The sequence below is a fragment of the Scophthalmus maximus genome, chromosome 12 (assembly GCF_022379125.1).
Source record: "Scophthalmus maximus strain ysfricsl-2021 chromosome 12, ASM2237912v1, whole genome shotgun sequence".
In the NCBI taxonomy this organism is placed as follows: Eukaryota; Metazoa; Chordata; class Actinopteri; order Pleuronectiformes; family Scophthalmidae; genus Scophthalmus; species Scophthalmus maximus.
Window position 1 is genome coordinate 4,719,166 of NC_061526.1, and position 20,835 is coordinate 4,740,000.

The window sequence follows — 20,835 nt, forward strand, 5'->3', positions numbered from 1 at the left end:
AGGACATCTCCACTTTTTTCATGTGTTGTGAGGCTCGACAACCAATTGCCAGTGATGCAACTTGCTTCACCGAGGCTCACTCAGTCGTAAATGTTGAGTTTTTATGCCAGGAAAGGGGACGTCCATGGCGAAAACGTCCTTCTCCGTCGCCAACGCCAAAGCGAAGGCGGAAGTAGCAGGCGGCGACTCCTCTTGCTCCTCCCCCCCGCGCACCACTCTCTGTCTCTCTCTCCGGTTGGAGGCTGTGACATCAGGGCGTATCCTCGCTCCGGGAATCAGGAAGTGCGCTCATGTCGGCGAGAAATCCCTCCCGCGCGTCAGTCGCGTTTGACCAGAGCTGATGCTGGTGGACCGAGCACACGTCCAGCGGTCGCGCCCCAGACAGAAAGCATCACCGGCGCGGTCACCGAGCAGCTGCGCGGGACGGTCCTGCCCATCCGATGGCTGACCCAACGCTCGGTTCCTCACGTAAGTTTTCCAGGGGTCGGTTCCTTCTTCTTCTTCTTCTTCGTCCAGTTTGGACATAACCCCCCCCCCCCAAAACGGTCCATCACCGCCGTATTTTCTAACACCCTCTCCCTCGAGAAAGGTCGCTCTCTTAAATGAAACAAAGAACAACACGGACCTTGTTGGGGAAGGTGGCAGGGTGGTCGACGCATGGAAAATGAAGCTGGCGGCGAAAACTAACATTGGTACGAGTTCGGCCGAACTGCAGGCAAAGTTTGAGCGCGCGCGTGCTGGCGTATGTGTGAGCGCGCGCGCGCGCGCGTTTGTTCGTGCGCGTGCGACAGCCACGCGTCAACACACTGCAAATGCAAAAGGATGGACGAATAACACGCGTCACCATTGTGAGAATGGAGAGCTCAGAGCTTTGATGGCCGATCTTCAGGAGAGTGTTTTCCCCCTCAACTTGAAGCTGGTGCAGCAACGGGACGTGCAGATCCCGAACATGACCCGATTGTGTTCTTTTCCCAGGAAAAAACTAGTTTTTAGTCAGTCCCTCCTCGTTGGTTCATTGTGACCCCCCCCCCCCGGCTGAAGTGAGGAGCTACAGGTGACACCGAACGCCAGGATGGTTACTGTTAACCAATCGCTGGTTATTGTCAAGGGTTCGGTCGGGATGGATGCTGTAGAAAACACAGGAGGGGAAACCGAGGCCCATCCTCGCCGGCTGCCATGGTGCACGGGGAAGAAAAGCGCCAGTCTGGAGAGGTCAAAAGTAACTGCAGCAACACTTGTAGCTCTGAGAAAAAACGTCATTATCGGACTAGAGATGAGCCCGATACCATTTCCCCTTTTCCCTATCTGATACCTGGGCGTTGCGAATCGGACCGATACTGAGTATCGTTGCGATACTGAGTATCGTTGCGATACCTTTGAATAAAAACAACAAAACAAACCTTGTATAATGTAGATTAACAGCTGTTTGCTGCTAAACCCTGTGTGAAAGTGATATCATTGTTGTTTGGCCCGGCTCAGGTCAATCCCCTTTGAAAACCGCTCCACGCAGAGAGTGAATCCCATAGAAGTTCTTTTATCATCTAGTCGTGGCTGAAAAAGATCACAAGGAATAAACAGCAACGAATAACTTTTAAATAGCTGTCAAAGTGCAGCCAGAGCGTATAAAAAATGAACGGTGCCGTAACGGTATAGAACAAGTTGCGGGGGCAACTCCAAAACTAAATAAATGTAGGAATAAATAATAGTTCCTTTATTAAAAAAACTGTTAACATGCCGCCACAGTTAAACAAAATACCTTTAGTCTGTATCTTTCTCAGTAACAGTATAAAGCAACAAATACGGTTCACGTTGCCGTTTTTCTTAGTGAGACTTGTCCAGCATGAAATATTGACAAATTGCTGACGTTTTTGCATGACTAGATTAGACTAAAGACATTCCTGATACTGCTATCGGAACATCTCTGTATCAGAACAGCATGTTTAGTTGTTTTTTGTCTTTCATCAGCATCATCACAAAACACAACGCAAGGAACGTTAAAATGTTCCCGAAGGCATCAACTGTTATTTCTCTTCATTAAACACCGAAAAAAACTAAATTGAAAACCTCAGGGTGTTAGTCAAATGGCAAACTTAGCCCATTACCTTTAAATGCCTCTCAAACCAAATCAGCTTGTTGCCTGTTTCATTATCTGTAAACTTATATGTGTGGGGTTTTTTTTTGATTGTCACTGCAGCTGCTCAAGAATTCTTCAATATTCAAAGATGTATATGTCTAACATGCATAACAGACCAATATTATTATAAATCGGTGGATCTAACTACCTCGGACTTCTCTTCAATACATCTTCACATCATCGCCACTTACTATACAACAAAGCCCTGACAAAAAGCACCAAAAAAACCGACAGGACACTTGTGTGTCAAAGTAGACTACTAAAGTATACACGCGTCACTCTGCATCCAGAAATACTCAAGCGAATGTGCTCTTTCAGTTCCAGCCAAGTGCTCCTCCGCTCCATGGTTTTCCCCCTAACCTTTTAAGTAGCCCATGGAGAGTCCACAGGAGTCTGTGGCTTGCAAAAGGCCAAGGCTGAATCCTCATGCTAATTTAATTAGACCAACCAAGTCATCCAGTGCGTTGTGTTGGAAACGAGAATGCACTCATGTTCTATATGTGTCTGTCTCTCTGTGTGTGTGTGTGTGTGTGTGTGTGTGTACTGTACAAGCATACTGCTCGTCTTGGATAGTTTCAGGTGTCTTCACGACCTCATGTAAATCTGTAATTATTGAGGTCAGAGGCTCCCAGCCTGGGGGGTTCCCGAGACTAATTTTGAAGGGGAAAACCATACATTTCTGTTGCACAAAGTTTTATTTATTTGTTTATTTAATTTCTGGCTTTTTTTTCTTGTGATGTTCTGGAGCCTTTCACTTCGTTAATCCATTAAATGAAACCATTTCTGGGTAAAATCTTGGCACAAGGAGCCTAACATTCTTTCACATCTCCTAAATCAGCCTACAGGTAGCATTGCGTTTCATATAAGATTTAAGTTTCATGTATCCGTATACTGCTGAATGAAGCGGAGTAGTTTAATGTGTGTGGGAGTTTTGGGTCACCTCTTTGCGCTCTCTTTATCGCATACGTTCTTTAAAGCAGACATTTACAAAAAGGCTTTTGACCTGCTTATAGCAGGGCTCGACTCTTTCCTTTTTTACCCCCAAGAAGCACATGTACTGCTCACTTCAAAAAAGTAAATTAAATTGAGTTTTACAAACAGCAAAACGGGGCGAGCAGCAGCGTTTCCAAACGCCTCCGTTTTAGGTGCCTCTGATGCCTTCTTTAAAATGAATGCGTATTCGTGTGGATGTAGCCTAAGACACGGAGTTTGTTGTGGACAACGGGAAATGTGAAGGAGAGAGGCTATTAGGTCATATATCCAAACAGGGTGGCGAGTGAGGAGATGCTGAACAGTTTCCATTTCCTTTCTCTCTTCCTTCTCACGTGACCAAATTGAAAAATAAAAGGGCCGTGCAGCCATTTCAGATTTCCTGTCTGAAAAAGATTTCTCTCGGGCTACTTGGCCAAGAAATGACTCGCGCAGTTCGAAACCATCCCGAAACCAAGACAAAATCCAATGGGGCTCATTTGGTTTTGTAAACATGCGATGCGCTTCCTTATGTCTTGAGGTTTTCTGCTGGGATCAGCAGGGAGGAACACCAACATCCTCTTTTCTGAATCGCTCTTTGGCCTTGTGGTTTTGTCCACAGGTTGTCTGTGTTAACCGCTGATGGGCAATGGGTTATTTCTGTGTACCAAGTTAATAGTTCCCCATTAGTTCAGCTGATGTTGAAAGGAGGGTGGTCAGAGAAGTAATAATACACTGGTGTAAATGTAAAAACAGTTTTTTCCCCCCAGGTATTTCCAAACACAGATCACCGTCCTCCTCCGTTGTCAGTTTTTTCACAGAAATTGATTTTTCATCATTCTGCGGAGGAGGCCGTCGGGGCAGAAGACGCCTATAGCCTTCACCTCAGGGCAGACAAACTTCACACAGGCCAAGTCCTGATGGAACTGCAGGAAATTAAACTCGCAGCACTGTAACTCCTGACGGATTTGACAGAAGTACTTTTGAATCGGGAAAAGGGGAAAGTTAGACGTTGTCGCGCTGAGTGTTGGAGGGATTCACCTTCACCGTCCCCTCCAGATTCCTCAGCACAGCGGCCAGGCACCGTGACACAACGTGTTGTCCTTGTAGCCCCTGGGGGGGGGGGAGTTTGACCCGGTGTGCATTTTGTTTGGCTTCCCACCAAATTTTTTAAATCCAAAGAATCTCAGGATTGTCCGTCCCCCATGTGCAGCACAGTGTGCCACTGTGTTTTGTTATTCTTTTTCCCCCCAAGCCCAGAATAGCCTCTCATATTCTCATCCCGGAGTTAGAATAAACCCAGTGGCTCCCCCAGCCCGTTGTTTTTTCTGTCAGCATCTGGGACGAGGTACGTTTTTTCTTTTTTAAGGTCCTCAATACTGGTGTCGCCACGACATCCACGTCTGTTCGTTCAGCAGAGCAACAACACAAGGAATTGTTGTACAGCAAGGACTGACAATTGTCCCGCTCATTATGTGTCTTGTCGATTTGTATCCGGGTTATTTATTTTTATAAATGTGTTTATACTCAAAACCTCCAAATGTCGATGTCTGCGTTGGCCTCAAAAATCCGTCGGGCAACTTTTAACTGTTGGACAAAACAAGAAACTTGTAAGTACAAGTTTTCTTACATTTCATTGATTCAAGGATTATTTGCTTTATTAAGATATATCATAATCAACAGATCAGTCCATAAAACCTGCTTCTCTTTTCCTTTGAATTCATGCAGCATCATTGTATGAATCCACATAACTACTCTGGGAAGTAGTTTTTTTATTTTTTCCAGCTTTCGCTCTGTGGACTTCCATCGTGGCACCAGCCAGCTGTGGTTGCCAAGCGATTTATGACTCAGCTTTAAATCCTCCTCAAGGACTCCGTTCCATCCATTTGCCAGTCTATTTTTTTTTTTTCATTCTTTAATGCTTCTGATACTGTCCTCAAATCGACTTGACGATCGCTCCCGAGCCCCTCGGGACTGGGCCAGCGTGGTTCTTCGCTAGGCGCAAGCGAACGGAGACGCGTGACGGTCGGTCACGGCGCAGTCAGTGAGCAGACAATGGCCTTTATCAGTGTGTTCAGTCTGATGCACCGGGGGAAACTGGAACAAAGGAGGAACACAAATGCCTGTATGCATCAGGACGCACATGGTTAGACACACACACACACACACACACACACACACACACACACACACACACACACACACACACACAGACACACACACACACACACACACACACACACACACACACACACACACACACACACACACACACACACACACACACACAGCGCTGCGGTTATTTTCTCAACATGGGAACAAGTTGTAGTTTTATTTCATATGATATGAGATTTTGACCAAATCTCTTTTGGTCTCACAGATTCTCTCTCTCTCCGGACACGAGCTGACAAACATGTACGTGTCTCTGGTGAGAGCCAGAGTGAGAGTGGACTTCAGGTTCCACTCTCTGATGAACCACATGCAAGAGTTTTTAAACCAGTGATGTTTCACCACGGCTGTGTGTTCAGTGAAGGAGGGAGAGCTCATCTTTCACTCTGTTTATGACCTGATTTATTCTGTTATTTTTTTTGTTGTGTGTGTTTTTTTTCATTTCATTTGTAGAGGACCGTGATGTTCTCTGGTAAATCTTAATAAACATTGTGTTTTCAAAATCAAAATCTCTCTCTCTCTCTCTCTCTCTCTCTCTTTCTCTTTCTCTCTCTCTCTCTCTCGCACACACACACACACACACACACACACACACACACACACACACACAATCTTGACGCGAACAGGAAATCAGACAAAAGCCCTCTTGTGTGTTTACTGGAATGCCTCACGTGGTGCTCCAACTGCCGAGCACAGGTCAATCGGTCTACACTCTGACATCTGACCTTTCATCGGTTTCAAGACAGTTTGACCCAAAAGTATGATGAGAGCATTGAGTCGTGTGAATGGAAAAGCCTGCTCCATAGCTGTACTTTTGGGCAACTTTTATATTTTTCTAATTGAGAAGAAATCAGCAGGTTAATTGATAATGAAGCACTGCCCCAAAGGCCTCTCTATCTTACTGTTGTTTAAGTGAAGGTACGGTGTTTGCTCAGGTGTTGCTCCACGCGCTCTTCCCCCGGAGCCGAGTTGTACCCTGATGGGTCTAAAGTCCGGCGTGTAGGCGGTGGGCTTGTGGGAGTGGGAGCAAAAGAAGCTCAAGCTCGTAGTGAAGTTTATGATCCTCGCGTCCCCTTTTTTTTGCTGCAGTCGGTTACATAAGATAGCACAAAAACAGGCGATTGGTTCAGAAAGAGTTGTCCTGAATCATGGGTGTGTCTCGGGCATAACAGGCAGTGAACCAATCAGAGTGCTATCTCCCGTTTCCCATCGAAAGACATGTGCAACTTGCGACTTGCTTTGGCCGGATTTGCCAGGTAGGAACAGAGTGTAAAGTGCGCGCGCAGTAGAAAACGCTGGATTGCTCCTATTGTCATTACCAGCAGTTCATAGGACACTTGTAAAGCTGCTGAAAGACAGCTCACAAGTCTTCAGTCTCTCATCCTGTACAATCTCAGAAAGCACTAGGAAGGACAGGCGGGACAGATGAAATGAAACCTTCAAAAGCCACCGTACTGCTGAGCTTTACAGTGTAAAGTTCTATACGGTTCAAAATGCTGTGGAGGTGTTTGACCTCAGGTCGAGCAGTTACAGGGCGGCAGCAGACTCGACTTATCCCCCGGAAGGGAACACGAGAGCTCTGTTGTGTTGCAGCTGATGGCGTATAAATCCCCTCAGCTGCCCAAGTGGTACCCTCAGCGTCTCCCTCCGTATCAGCTGGCCACCAAGGGGGCGCCGTAGTGACAATGTGTCGTTTTCATTTTTCTGAGTTCTGAGTCCTCTCTGTTTCTCGCCCCCTTTTTTTTTTTCCCCATTCCTGCAGCGGGTGAAACCACAGTCAACGGGAAAGGGGAAGCGGCGGCCACCAACCCGGACTACATCGCCTTCGTCCTGGTGCCGGTTTTCTTCCTCCTGGGCCTGTTGGGCGTGGTGATCTGCCACGTGCTGAAGAGGAAGGGCTACCGGTGCACCACCGAGTCCCAGGATGGAGACGAGGATGTTTTCGAAGAGGAAAAGGACCCCGAGCTGGGTGGAGGTGAGGAGATAAAGGAACTAACTTAAATGAACTACGAAATTTGTCTAGCACCTTGTTTTGCGTAAAGGCAGAAAAGAATGATTGTTGTTGCAACGCTTTTCCAAATTGGTCTCTGGTCTGCAGGAGGGTTTCCCATTTTCCTATCGTGTGCGATTTTGGAAAATTAACAAAAATCCCTTTGGTCATATATTGCATGCCCTGTAGTATAACAGGCCTGTGCCACATTCCTGACTCTAATAAGATTGGTATGTGCCACAGACTGTAGGCGACGACAGACAATGATGATGATGATGATAATAATAGAGCTGCGTGATGTGACTGGCACCTTTCTTTTGCCGTAAACCTGTAGCTTTTGCTATAATTTTTGCTGGGCATCAAACAAGAAGATATGACGTAGGTCAGAGCTTATTCGAAATAATCTGTGAGTGTTTTATGCACCACTGAATAAGAAGAAGAGGCCGTCAGTGTTTGTGCTGATGAACGAATGTTCAGAAAACCCCCGCGAGTCATCGCTTTTACAGCCGTCTTATCTTATCCAACGTCCCTCTGATGACGGAACCCCTTGTGTCTCTTTTCAAGGAGCGGCGGCAAATAGAAACCAGGAAGACGCTTGGCATTCACACCATCCCTCGCGCGGGCCGACCCAATCAGGGACGCGTTAAGCGAGCTGAAAAACAAAGCAAAAGTCTCCGCACAGGGCGAGTTTTTCTTCCTGAAAAACAAGACTCCCTTCTTTTTTGGTTTTCCCCTTTCCACATCGGTAATGCCACTTTTCTGCATGCTGGTCCTGTAGCACGAGAAACTCGTGTGCGCAGACGGGAAACTCCTCGCATCTCTGGTTCGCCCAGGGGCATCTCGCAGGCACGAGAAATGCTACGGAGAGAGCAAACAGTTCACACTGCGCCGTCAGGACGGGCAGGAGAGCCTGCTGTTTGCCTTTCTCACTTAAGTTTTTCCCTCTGGCATGTAGAGCCTCCAGTATTTCCCCGCGCTGGCCAAAGCCCCGATTCCTGCACCGACTGTCAATTATTACCACGTTTTGTGAAGTGGAGTACGGCAGGTATCGAAAAAAAAGATGGGCGTAGAGCAGGTTTCAAACCGAAAAGCTATAGGGCATAGGGTTGTCTCTGTGTGTGTGTGTGTGTGTGTGTGTGTGTGTGTGTGTGTGTGTGTGTGTGTGTGTGTGTGTGTGTGTGTGTGTGTGTGTGTGTGTGTGTGTGTGTGTGTGTGTGTGTGTGTGTGTGTCTTTTCACAAACAGCCCTACCCTGTCTTCCTCATACATCAAAAGAGAATGGGGAATAAAAGCTTGTGCGTTTTTTTCTTCTTCACTCTTTCAGTTGTTCCAGTCCTCTCTTGATTCTCAGGAATCAGGTTCCCTATTGTATTGTTTCCTCTTTCTCTTTCTCTCTCTCTCTCTCTCTCTCTCTCTCTCTCTCTCTCTCTCTCTCTCTCTCTCTGCCTCTCTGCTTTGGGCTCTTGTACACTGTGCAGTCGGACAGGACATAACAGAGGATTTCCACAAGTTGCTGCAAAAGTGTTAATGTCAATCAGAAGTGTGGGGGGAAAAAAAATTCAGGATGCCATCAGCAGGAAATGCCTCATAAGGGTGTGTGCTGCGTGGCTCATTTTATTTTGCAGTTAGTGAATACACAGGGTTAAGCCATGTTAACGCAATAGAATTCACGATATTTTCCAGCTAATACATGATGCTGATACTTTATCTGAAAAATTATGAATTAACGGATGTGTGCACGCGTGTATTATGATCAAACTGGTGATCAAGCGGATTAGCCTCATGTTTTAGATCATCCAAAAACTCCCTTAGGGCGGGTTTGCCAAACTTTAATCTCTTGGAACAACAAAGCCCAGAGGAGTGATGTCGTCAAGTTCTAATGTTAATTAGTGTTCTTACATTATGATCGTTGGGCGTTTTTGTTTTGCATTCACGAGGTAAAAAGGCTCCTCGCCGTCAGACCAAACCTGAAGAGTGCTTTAGATATATCCTATTTAAGCTTCTTTTTTTAAACTAACGTTCTGCTCTACTTTTTTCACCATAGTTTTTTTTGCCTACGTAAATGTGTATCATTTTGCTCTTATAATAATAATAAGAAGAAATGATGGTGACCAACCAAAGCTGCTTGTTTTTTTTTATGTTCTTTAATGACCATTATTGTCTCAGTAACGCAGAGTGTTTCCTGTTGTGTTGTTCCTCCAGAGCTGAACGACACCATGAGCGAAAACAACGACACAGTCGGACAGATTGTTCACTACATCATGAAAAATCAAGGTATGCGTCCGACGTGCGTACTGACAGACAACAGCCAAAATCCAGCTCCTTCATTAAGTGCAGATAACTCATTGTACTACGTCTCTGTTCGTGCACGTCTTATTTCCAGGGATGAGGGATCTTTGTATGCACACATCTGCTGGATACATCCCAGCACAGGAATGTTCCACTGTGTCTCACATTTCATAACAAATGCCTTTTGAACGCGTCACCGTGAGGCGGTTTGACCTCAGTCAAGTCCGACCTACTAATTTTTTTGGCACCGTCACACTCTTTCTTGGAAGGAAGTGTCTTTCCGTCCGCGTGTACTCGCGGCGTGTATGCGGGCGGGGGGGTTAGCTTCTCAGTGGAGTTTGGCTCAGGAGCGTGGATCTCTGCGCAAGGTCCATTATCAGGACGAAGTGGCCTCTGCCAAATTCAGCGGCGACTGAGGTTCACGCGACAAGGCCGACAAGCGGATCCCCGCTTGCCTCCTGAGTCACGTGAACGTTTAAGGTTCCCCGCCAAATCGAATAGCGAGCTGACATTGCTTATAAATCATTTTCCTAAGAAGCAACAGGAGATATTGGGATCGATAAAAAGTATTGTGTCAAATCCAGTCAGCTTGATGAGCAGGACTGGACGGGCAGTGTAGTTTGCGGTTTGCGAGAGGCAGGAGGCAGGGAGATGAAGGGGACAAAGAAGCACGGTGTAGAAGATTATAATGTATATTTTTTAACTGCATGCCACGTCAACTGTGTATGGTGCAGGGTGCAGCTGAACACATTGAAAATGTAGCTCTGCATTTCATTTGTTCCAAGTCGAAAACAAAAACTTGCATATGTCCTCGTGGCAACGCTTAAATTTAGCCGCCCTGCCCCTGTCATTCATAAGCAGTACATAAAGTTAGAGTTGGGCTGTAACACACAAATATAATTTGTGCAGGGATGCAGTTGTCAAGCTTTACTCCTCCTTTGAAGCATCCATAAGTGGTACTGTAGTTATAGATATAACGGATAACGAAATGACAATGTAGTAAAACACAGTTGTAAAAATTCAAATTGTGTCTCCAAGGGAGAAGCTGTAGTTGTAGCAACAACAATGCACATTAATAAACATTAAATATATCCATATAACTGTGTTATACTTCAGCTGATAAGTGGGTGGATGACACACAAACACACACGTCTCAGTATTATGGCCTCAGTTTGACCTTTTCTTTTCTCCTTCGTGAAATACTAGCTTCCAGTGCAGTCTCAACCTCCCTTCGTATCTTGTCTTGGAGACTAACATATGATGACAGACAGAGGCAGCATTGTCCCGTCTTGGTCACTGGCCATCATCACACTGTGTTTATGAATTGATTTTTCTTTCCACTCCTCCTCCTCCTTCTCCAGCCGCGAGCTCGGCGCTGACGCATCACTGCTTCTGCCGTAGCCGTTAGTATTTTTAAAGTTGGACTGTGACTCACAGACGTGATGTGGTTCAGGACTGCTGCTGTGGTGGAAATAGTTGGTATTACAGGGTTGTGACATGTTTCCTGTAGCGGACGGAACGACCTTAAACACAAGCCGCTTCAGCAAGTCAACAAGCCAACAAGCGCACTTTGTCACCGGCTTTGTTTTCATGGAAATAATCCCCCGAAACACGGAACATGATGCGAGCGTGTTATATTTCCACTGTCGGCAGCTGCACGTGTACAAACACACAGACGAGGAACGGAGAGGAGTAACGGTAGAAGTCTTTGTGGCCGAGTGAACACTGCCATCTACAGAGCATCACAAAATACAATAGGTCACGGTGCAGCCATGCTCTCTCTCAATCCTGGTGTCGCCTCGTGACAGAACTAAAAGCAAGAGAGCGCTCAGAGGGGCGCAGGCCTCTGGCAAGGCTGAGCGATCCCCAAACTATATGCTGTTTCACCCAAAACTTTTTAAATGCCACCTATTTGTGAAGACATGACTCAAAATGTCAACTTTTGCCCCGTCTCGCAAATGATAAAGAATCCTTCCAAAAAAAATCCTCGATCCCTTCAAGAATCGAATCACCTTTTACCATTGCCGAAGACCTATCTTTGAAAAAAGCTTCTTTAATGTGAATATCTTGTTCAGGTCTCTTTGCTCCTCTATGACAGTATATGAATATCTGTGGTTTGTGGACACATTTAAAACAACATCTTGGGTTTTAGGGAAATACACTGAACAAAATTGTAACACTTTTGTTTTTTGCACGAGCTGAACTCAAAGATCTAAGACTTTTTTCTATGTTCACTAAAAGGCTTATTTCTGACAGTTTGTGTGCAGAAATTCGTTGGTCAGGCAAACCGATTGTTGCAGCAGCTGTCCGGGTGGCTGGTCTGCGGTTGTGAGGCCGGTTGGATGTACTGGCAAATTCTCTGAAAACGCCTTTGGAGACGGCTCGTGGTAGAGAAATGAACATTCAACTCACGGCCAACAGCTCTGCTGGACATTCCTGCAGTCAGCATGCCGATTGCGCGCTCCGTCAAAACTTGCGACGTCTGTGGCATTGTGCTGTGTGACGAAACTGCACATTTTAGAGCGGCCTAAAGTGTCTAATCAGCACCCTGATACGCCCCCCCTGTGATGTGGATGGATTATCTCGGCAAAGGAGAAGTGCTCACTAACACAGATTCAGACACATTTGTGAGCAATATTTGAGAGAAATAAGCCTTTTGGTGTACATGGAAAAAGTCCTCGATTTTTGAGTTCAGCTCCTGAAAAATGGGGGCAAAAAGAAAAGTGCTGCGTTTATAATTTCCAATCACGATCACGGATCGTTATTTCACCATTGCACGGGGGGCTAACGACTTATGTTGTTGTTTGGGACTGTGCGTTTATGGTTTTGGTCAGATTGATTTGACAATGGCGCCGCAATTTCAAGCAAATCTGTCTCCGGGTAGCAAATTACGTGCACAAATATCCGAGGCTGTTGTCTCTGGCTTGAGCTGTTCGTAGTAATTTTTTGATGTGCAGCAAAGAAGAGAGGGAAAAAAAAAATCCAAAACTTTAATTCCCAGGGCCAAATTCCTGACGAGAAATGAAAACTGTTCACGGCCGTTTTCTGCAGTTTGTTTGGTCTGAACAAAATTCTTTCTCCTTTGTCATGTTCCCCTGAGGTTGTTGTGTCCCTGTAGCCGCGTGCGATGTGCCACTTTAATTGTGTTACGAGGAGTTGATCTGTCGTCGCCATCTTTCAATTAGCGCCCTGCTTTTGAAGTCACTGGAGCGTTCTCCTCGCTAATTCCCCAACGCCACTGCTATCTCTCTCTCTCGCGCGTTTCTAATATCTGTTCAAGTGTGTAACTCTCTCTCTCTCTCTCTCTCTCCCCCTTTCTCCCTCTTCAGCGAACTCGGAGGCCCTGAAAGCCATGATTAATGAAAACAGCTTTGATTCTGACGGGTGAGTGTCTCTCTCAACTCTCGTGTTGCGGTGGAAAAAACAATAAAAGTCCTCCCCCATCAAATCCGTCCGTTATAAAAAATAAAAAAAAAGACTTCTCTCCCTCTGATAAATAAGTAAAAAGCCAACGCTGTTAGCCAAGTCAACCACCAGGTGGCACCATAGGCCTCCTGGAGAGCCTGAGGATGCCCCGTTTCTCTTCCGATACTTTTCCAGTGTTGGCAGGGTTCGATTGAGGGCGAGCAGCCGGGGACCGTTTCCAGAAATGTCGCCGTGCCCCACATCAATGTATTGAGGGATTGTTAAATCATATATTGAGCACAGTTGTTGGCATGGTCCCTCGTCGGATTCCTATCCAGAGTTCACAGAGTGTGACTATGCCTCGTCTTCAGATGGGAGCACTGGGCAAAGAAAGTATATATATATATATATTATGTATGTATCAAGAGAATGTAGACATGAGTGCATTAGTGTGAAATCATTTACCAGTAATGTGCATAAGGACACGGTAACAGGAGACTGGTGCGTGATCCTGTTACATTTGGCCAAACACATTAATTAGCCTTTTGTTTTTTCTCTTGTGACATCAAAAGTGAAATGGGGCAAATGGAAAATGCTATTTCCCTTATAGCAGCTACACGGGGCTATGTTAAAACACACCAACCACACCTGCTACACTGCAGCGCAATAACAGGTTGTTTTTTTTTACCTCTAAAATATAATAGCCATTAATTCAAAGTTTCAAAGTCAACAGTAACTACGGCAACAGTCAATGGAGAATGGTCGCCTGCTGACGACCAGGATCCTTCTTTCAATAGCGTCCTTTATAGCACAGATTCTAGTGGGATCATTCATTCATTCATTGTCACGTCTCGTGCCGCTTGACCGCCCGAACCCGGCATCATAAGAGCAGCAGCTGACGCTTCCGAGCAGAGATCAGACGTCGTCACTTTTCATCCGCGCAGAGCGGCGGGGAGAGTAAGTGAGCGAGTGTGCTGTGCAGCTCTTTCCTGCTGAGATAAGGGGAGAGGGAGTTTTGCCGATAGACCGACAGGAGGAGGAGGGGGAGGAGGAGATGATGCTCGCGACAGTGGAGGATTCTTAAGTAAATCGAGTTAGCGGAGTATGTTTCTCCCCCCCCCCCCCCCCCCCCCCCCCCCCCCTCTCTCTCCCTCTCCTTCCTCCTGTCATCTTTCTTGTCATGCTGCATATTGTTCCCGGGTGGAACGGAGGGAGATAAAGGAAGGAGGGATGTTCTCTTTTGTTCGCAAGGAGCGGCGTTGATAAATGGCAGTGAGGATTAGGCGTCGAGGTATTCTGCTCACTCGCATTGGGTGTCCTCCTGGAAAAAAGTACCAAGAACCAAAATCAGCAGAAATATGCAATCGCACACATTTCCCCGGGGTCACTTTCGTGCCTATTGCTTCTTCAGTGCTCTTTCCAGATTTCCTTTTACTACATGGTTCCACTTCATGTTTTTTTGTCCCCTGTGTTTGATCTTTGTTTTGTTTCTTTACAAATCCCCTCCTGTATCGCTCCCTTCTTTCTCTCGCTTTTCACGTCCTCCTCTGTTTCTCTCAGCCAGGTTGGGCAGCCCGCCAGCGGATCACTTAGAAATGCAGGAATGGTAGGAAGAGGGGGTATCGCTGGGGGTAATTGATGGGACACTTAAGGGGTTGGGAAATGGAGGCAGAGAGACAAGAGAAGGGGAAGGTGGTGAAAACGAGTGAAGGATGGAGAAGAGGCCACAGGCCACGCTGTGGTGTGGCCAGGCCTCTCTATCTGCTTCTCCAGATGCTCTACTGAAGGTCCCCCGTTCTCTCTCCACATCGGGCTCTGCTCACGTCACCCGTCTCCCATTTCATCCTACTATGTTTCGTACTTCTGCTCAACAGGGATCCTCACACTTTACATACTATAAAAATATTTTTGTGCGTTTCGATTTACACAAAAATTATGTTCTTGCTCAAGCTAATACTTAATAAATAGCACTGTGTTCTTGTACATCGACCTACTCCCCCAACATTAGTTTCATGTCTGCAACTTGATACCAGCTTATCCAAAGAAATTGCAAGTAATTGGCCTCGTGGAACCCAATAATATAATAATTTCACAGTAGTGTAATAAATCTCCACTTCACTCCATCAAAAAAACCCAAACATAATAAATTCAGATTTCACTTTCCAAATAATGTAATAACATGACTCAACCAATAACCACAAATAAATAATGTAGATGGAAAAAAAACTGAATTATTTGTTATTACTAAAGAAAAAGAAAAATGACTAATTTACAAAAACAATGCATCAGAACATTATCAGTGGCATGCGACTACAAAATAGACCCACTTATTGCAATGTTGGGAAATTATGACATTATTGGGTTCTGCAAAAATATAGGTTAACTGAATAATGTGGTAATCTCCAGTTAATGTAAGAATTTATTGGTACAGAGATTTTTTTACATTATTGGTTGAGACATTTTATTACATTGTTGGGAAGTTGATACATTATCAGGTTTCATTTTTTAAAATCGAAATGTATATAAGTGGAGATTTTTATTACATTATCGGGAAATTATGACATGATTGGGTTCTATAGGGCTGCAAACTGATCGTTCTCATCCGATTAAACATCTATTTATCAATTATGTGTTCAGTCTGTGAAATGGCAACATCCATCCCGGTTTACAAGGTTATTCAGTCGGCCAGAGGTCAAAAACCAAATTTATGATTTCATAAAACAGAGTATTAAAAGATAAAAACAGGCTTAAACCTGTCCAACGGGATCCTCGTGAGGGGGCGTGCCTGCTGGTGTGATGTCACTATGGCTGGGCCGATCTTGTGCCAAGCATAAATCAATCTTTGCACAATTACTCGCGTGTCAGAAAAGTTGGCAGGTCATCTGTTTTAACTATATATAGAATTTAATTTTTTTAACAGTAGAGCGCGTCGCCTTTGTGGCAGCACTTTGGGGACACTCCTGACTGTCTACAAAGTCAGGTTCATAAAGAGCGACGAGCGGCGACATTACCCGACCGCGCTGTTCAATAACTGACATTTGTCAGTGGTCCAGTTTTTCTTTCACAACATCCCCCGCTCCCAGCGTCTTACAGTGACCATAAGACACTCAGAATTTTATTTATTATTATGTATTTATTTATTTTCCCCTCCCGTCCCTCGACTCACTTGAGTACGTTAAGGTCAGTGAGTAGGAAGGCTGTTTATTCTACCTTTTTTGTGTCAACAATGTGAAGAGCTGCTCTCCAGGGTCATAAACATGCACATGTGACGAAAACATGTGTGAGAGAGCAAACAGAACAAGTGAGCCGAAGATAAATACTGTACGAGTGCAGAGAAAACACCGCGTGTTGTGATAAGTACTGTGCTGAATGTAATTCTCCATACAGAAAATGTACTTCTATGCTTACTTTAAACATAATTGCCATTCAGAGAAATAGGCAGTGATTATTTTTGGCATGAGAATATTAATGCCATTTATGCCGTGGTGTACTGTGATGTAAAGGAAGCACTGTATTGAATTAAATTCTCTGAACATCTGTGTGAAATGCCAACGTATTGGACTGAATGTAGGTCAGTTTGGGAAAAGGTCTTCTTCTTTTTTTCAACCAACAGTTGCTGGACCATAAATGACGAATTTCCCTTTTTTGTCCAGGGGCTAATTTACATGACATATGCTCTGCGCATAATAATAAGCCGTAGTAACTCAGCAGCCGCCCTGATTACGCACTCGTGGCATCCTTAATGTGTAATTTATTGATGATCGTTTACGGAAGCGGGACGGTTTTCCAAAAATAATCGCTAACTTCCTGTTCCTCTTCTTCCGCAGTCCTCCGCTCACCCCCACCTCCCCCGCCTCTCCCACCTCTCCCACCAGCCCGATGACGCCCGTATCGCCGGGGGCGCCCGCGGGGGCCGCCAAGCACACCTGCAACCACCTGCACACCATCGCCGGCCTCGGCGGCAACAACAAGAACATCTGCAACCGCTGCAGCCAGAAGAAGTGGCCGCTGATGCGGCGGCCGTCGGCGCGCAAGTCAGAGCAGCGGCGCAGCGGAGAGGTCACAGTCCTCGCCGTGGGCAGGTGTGTGTGTGTGTGTGTGTGTGTGTGTGTGTGTGTGTGTGTGTGTGTGTGTGTGTGTGTGTGTGTGTGTGTGTGTGTGTGTGTGTGTGTGTGTGTGTGTGTGTGTGTGTGTGAGTTTATTGCTGCTTTTATTCTCCAGGATTCCCTAGAATCGCAACACACAAGGTAGTTTAATTAACAGAGGTGAATTAAAGCTCATACAGTTCGCAGCCCCCCGGAGCCACATCGGAAAACCCACAAAACACAAAACCCTCACGTTCAAACATTAACTCCACATAATTGCCGCTGAAAAACCCTGCTCTTAATATCGTGGATTGAGTTTTCTCTGCACGTTGACATCAGACTAGCCACCTGGAGAAAAAAAAAGCCGTCCGGGTGTCGGGGGCGGGTGGAGGGACGGTTGACCCGCATGGTGAGGCGGCGACCCCTGTTGAAAACACGCCAAACTGGAAAGACGAGGGCGGCAACAGAAAGACCTGACACCTGACAGCCTTCTGCCGCAGTTTGCTCTTTCCCGGGATCCTGTTTGTCACCACGTAAACAATGTCAATCCGTCCTTTTCTTGTTACGACGTCCTCCTTTCTAATTACTGTCCTGTGCTTCTAAAGTGGCTGCAACACAAGAAAAACTCCACGCGGGAAAATGAAGTCCTTGCAGTTTTCGCCGCAGCCACAAATCTCACCTCACCTCTGCTCAGCCCCGTGTCCTGGAGGGGTTTAAAAGCGAGGAGGCAATTTTACAGTCCACCAGCGGACGCCTGGGGGGAAGCGCGCGGCCCCGCCCCCCCGTCGCGCAGCGAGCGCTCCTCCTCATCCTTGATGTCCCGGCGCCGGCTGATTGGGATGCGGATGGGGTCGCTTATCATTCACACGCCCAGATGAACGGCCGCGCACGCAGAGGGGTCGGCACCGACCGGATGCGAATATTCATTTGCTGATTTAATTAGAGCTTTAGAGTGTGTGTGTGTGTGTGTGTGCGTGTGTGCGCGTGTGTGTGTGTGTGTGTGTGTGTGTCGGCTGAAGCAGATGCAAGCTGTGGCACAAAGGAGTTTATGTTCAAATATGAACTTTTTCAACGAAGGACTATTTCCTGTGGCTTATGATCTATATACTGTTGCCACAGTGGAAATAACTTTCTTTCGTATCCTTTTAAAACTTTGTTGAAAGAGTTCAACAGTGTAAACTGTGTATGTTCCTGTCATTGCAGCCTCTGGTGTGTTTTCACGTCAGAGCAGAAGCTTGTTTTTGGTGTTTTTAATGAGCCGACTCTCTGTCTCCGTCTCCGAGACCTCGGTCCTCATTCGTGGCACTAGACAGTGAAAAACGTTGAACACCCGCGTCTTTTTTTGTTGTTGTTGCTTCATTTACTTATTTGTTTGTTTCTTGGCCACTCCTCAGGTTCCGCGTGACAAAGTGTGAAAGATCCACCAGGGAGCGGCGGACTCTGTTAATCGCGGACTCCAACGGGAGCGTCCCCGCGTCCCCCACGGAGGTGGAGCCCAAGAGCCCAACGACGTCCGAGTCCCAGCAGGTATTTTTTTTCTCGCCTGAATGTCAGCCGGGATTGGCTCCGGCCGCCTGCAACCCTCCAATGATGGGATGTCCTCGGTAGAAACAAAATGCTTGCGTGGCCGAGTGCCACAGACCAAACAAAAAAGCGGGGAAGTCGAAGCGTATTGAGAGACGCAACTAACTCTTTTACGTGGGATTCGTGGGCCGTGTGAATAAACGGGTGTTCGCGACTCGCGGTGGCGCGTCGGTGTCACGAAAAACCGTCCAGCAGTTCCGAGACCAGTGCAATTAGACATCGGTGGAACGTCGTGACTGCGTTTTATCGTTAACCGTAGAAATCCCAGGAGATAATTTGCATCAATTAATTATAAGGTTTCTGATATTGAATTTTCTGTCCGTGTACGGTATAAAAGACCTCTACTATGTGATGTAATGTACTGAAACATCCAAGAGGAGTTTCCTCACATGCTTCTTGTGCTATATAACAGAAGAAAAAAATCTCCTATATCACAAAAATCCCTCTGGGTTCTGTGAGAGTTTATTTTCTTTTCATCTGAAAGTCCCGGAGCAGATGTTAAAACTCAGGCTCTGTAACGGAGAGAGTTTAGAGTCTTAGCTCCAGACTTTGGGACAGACCTGTAATTTGTTTTTAGGGCGGAGAGGCGCTAACACTCCACTCTTCCCGTGGGTGACACAAACGCAGAGAGTCCATTTGCCGCGTAGAACGCGTCTCGCATCGGTGTCACGTGGCGCTGTTGACTTTGAGCCTCCTTGTGTTTAAACGTGCGAGGAGGAAAAAATGCCTCCAGCCCCCGAGAGTAAACAGAAAGCGCTTCAGCGCGGAAGAATGATGGCTGCTCGCAATCAGGCTGCAGGCGAGCTCGCTTGATTAATGATTGTTTGTATTCCCCTTCCTGCCAGGTACAAGCAGACAGCTCGGACAAGGAGAACAGATAAAGAGAGAAAACAAATCCAGGTGACATGTTTTTTTTATGTGCATTCATCACCGGCCAGCTTTGTTGGCATTTTCTTGAACATGTATCCGCGTCTAACCACGTCCTCTCCCCAACTTCACAGCTTCCCAAAGGAGACGAGAGACGCGACATCTGGACACTTAAAAGAAATCAAAATCAATAACCCAAACGAGAACCGTTCGAACGTCAGCGCGGGAGGGACGGGGGAGCGGCGGAGTCGATCCGAGAATCGTCGCCCGCAGCAGCCTCGCTCCGCGCGGAGTGAACAGGTGCTGCCGACCAAGGCGGCGGCGGCGGCGGCGGCACAGTAATAACAAGTGGAAGGGGGGTAAGGTGTGTCTGGGTGTGATACACCCCCGTTTTCCTCCGATGATAATTGTGCAGCGGTGCCTCGCTCAAGGGGGGCTCTAAGGCAGACCAACTGCTCGACGCCCCGGCGAACTTCGGTCTTATTACTCCACGTGCCCCTGCGGCGCGTTATCAAGCAGTTCATTTTTTCATGCCTCAGTCACTGGTGCTGCCGGTCTGAGATAAAAGTCAAACGGAGTCATTCCCAAACAGGAAGACGGAGACCACCTGACGTGGTGGTCGCCGGGGGCCGGGACGCGCACGGGAGCTTTTGCGCGCACGACGAGAGCCATGTTGACGGCTTCTTCCCGGTCTTCAGCGGGCTCAAGCATCCCGCCAGGTCGACGTGTCCAACGGAGTGTCTCCTTTATCTTCCAATCTGACCTCGAATGAAGAAGAACACTCAGTATTTTTTAAATTAGAAACGGGCTGCTCACTGAACGTTTTCTGTTAGAGCTGCAAGTGACCAAAGGGTTATTTTGACGTCAACTGCAATTAAAGCTGCGTTCGTCTTCCTTTGGGCCACCTGGGGGCCGCGGGCGAGTCAAACAACGCGGACATTTTATCGTTTACGCGTTGTGGGATTTGTTCTCACCGGATGAATATTCGCTCCACTTTTCGCTCCGTTTGGGTCGCTACCGACTCCTGAGAGTCTCTATGTTCGTCTGCTAGCCGCTAACCTATTCCGTCTGGTGTCTTGTGCTAAACGGGGGGGGGGGGGGGGGGGGGCGCACAGTTGCTTCATCAGAATCCCCCCCCCCCCCCCAGTAAAACGGCCTCCTATGCTTTGGGCCGTGAGCGTGAATGAAAATCGTACGGTTGCCTGCGTAAGTCCCCAAAACACTTTGGCCGTCTTGTAATTGAGCAATAACTCTCTGTTGTTTCGTCACAATGGTTAGTAATATTTTTAAAAAAAAGTATTGTTGCAGCTTTAATTCGTAATTTTTTAACACAGACTGGATTTA

The 20,835-nt window shown here is 46.6% G+C and overlaps 1 protein-coding gene across 1 annotated transcript in view; it reads left to right on the plus strand.

Moving 5' to 3' along the window:
• The first annotated feature begins 230 nt into the window (after positions 1–230).
• Positions 231–20,835, plus strand: part of rell1 (RELT like 1) — a 22,405-nt gene continuing 1,800 nt past the window's right edge. The window contains exons 1-8 of the mRNA XM_035621481.2: positions 231–468; positions 7,035–7,247; positions 9,464–9,535; positions 12,880–12,934; positions 16,783–17,037; positions 18,435–18,567; positions 19,470–19,524; positions 19,626–20,835. The exon at positions 19,626–20,835 is cut by the window's right edge and continues 1,800 nt beyond it. Coding sequence (XP_035477374.2) covers positions 441–468; positions 7,035–7,247; positions 9,464–9,535; positions 12,880–12,934; positions 16,783–17,037; positions 18,435–18,567; positions 19,470–19,505 — 792 coding nt within the window. The 5' untranslated portion in view covers positions 231–440 and the 3' untranslated portion in view covers positions 19,506–19,524; positions 19,626–20,835. The remainder of the gene's footprint in view (positions 469–7,034; positions 7,248–9,463; positions 9,536–12,879; positions 12,935–16,782; positions 17,038–18,434; positions 18,568–19,469; positions 19,525–19,625) is intronic.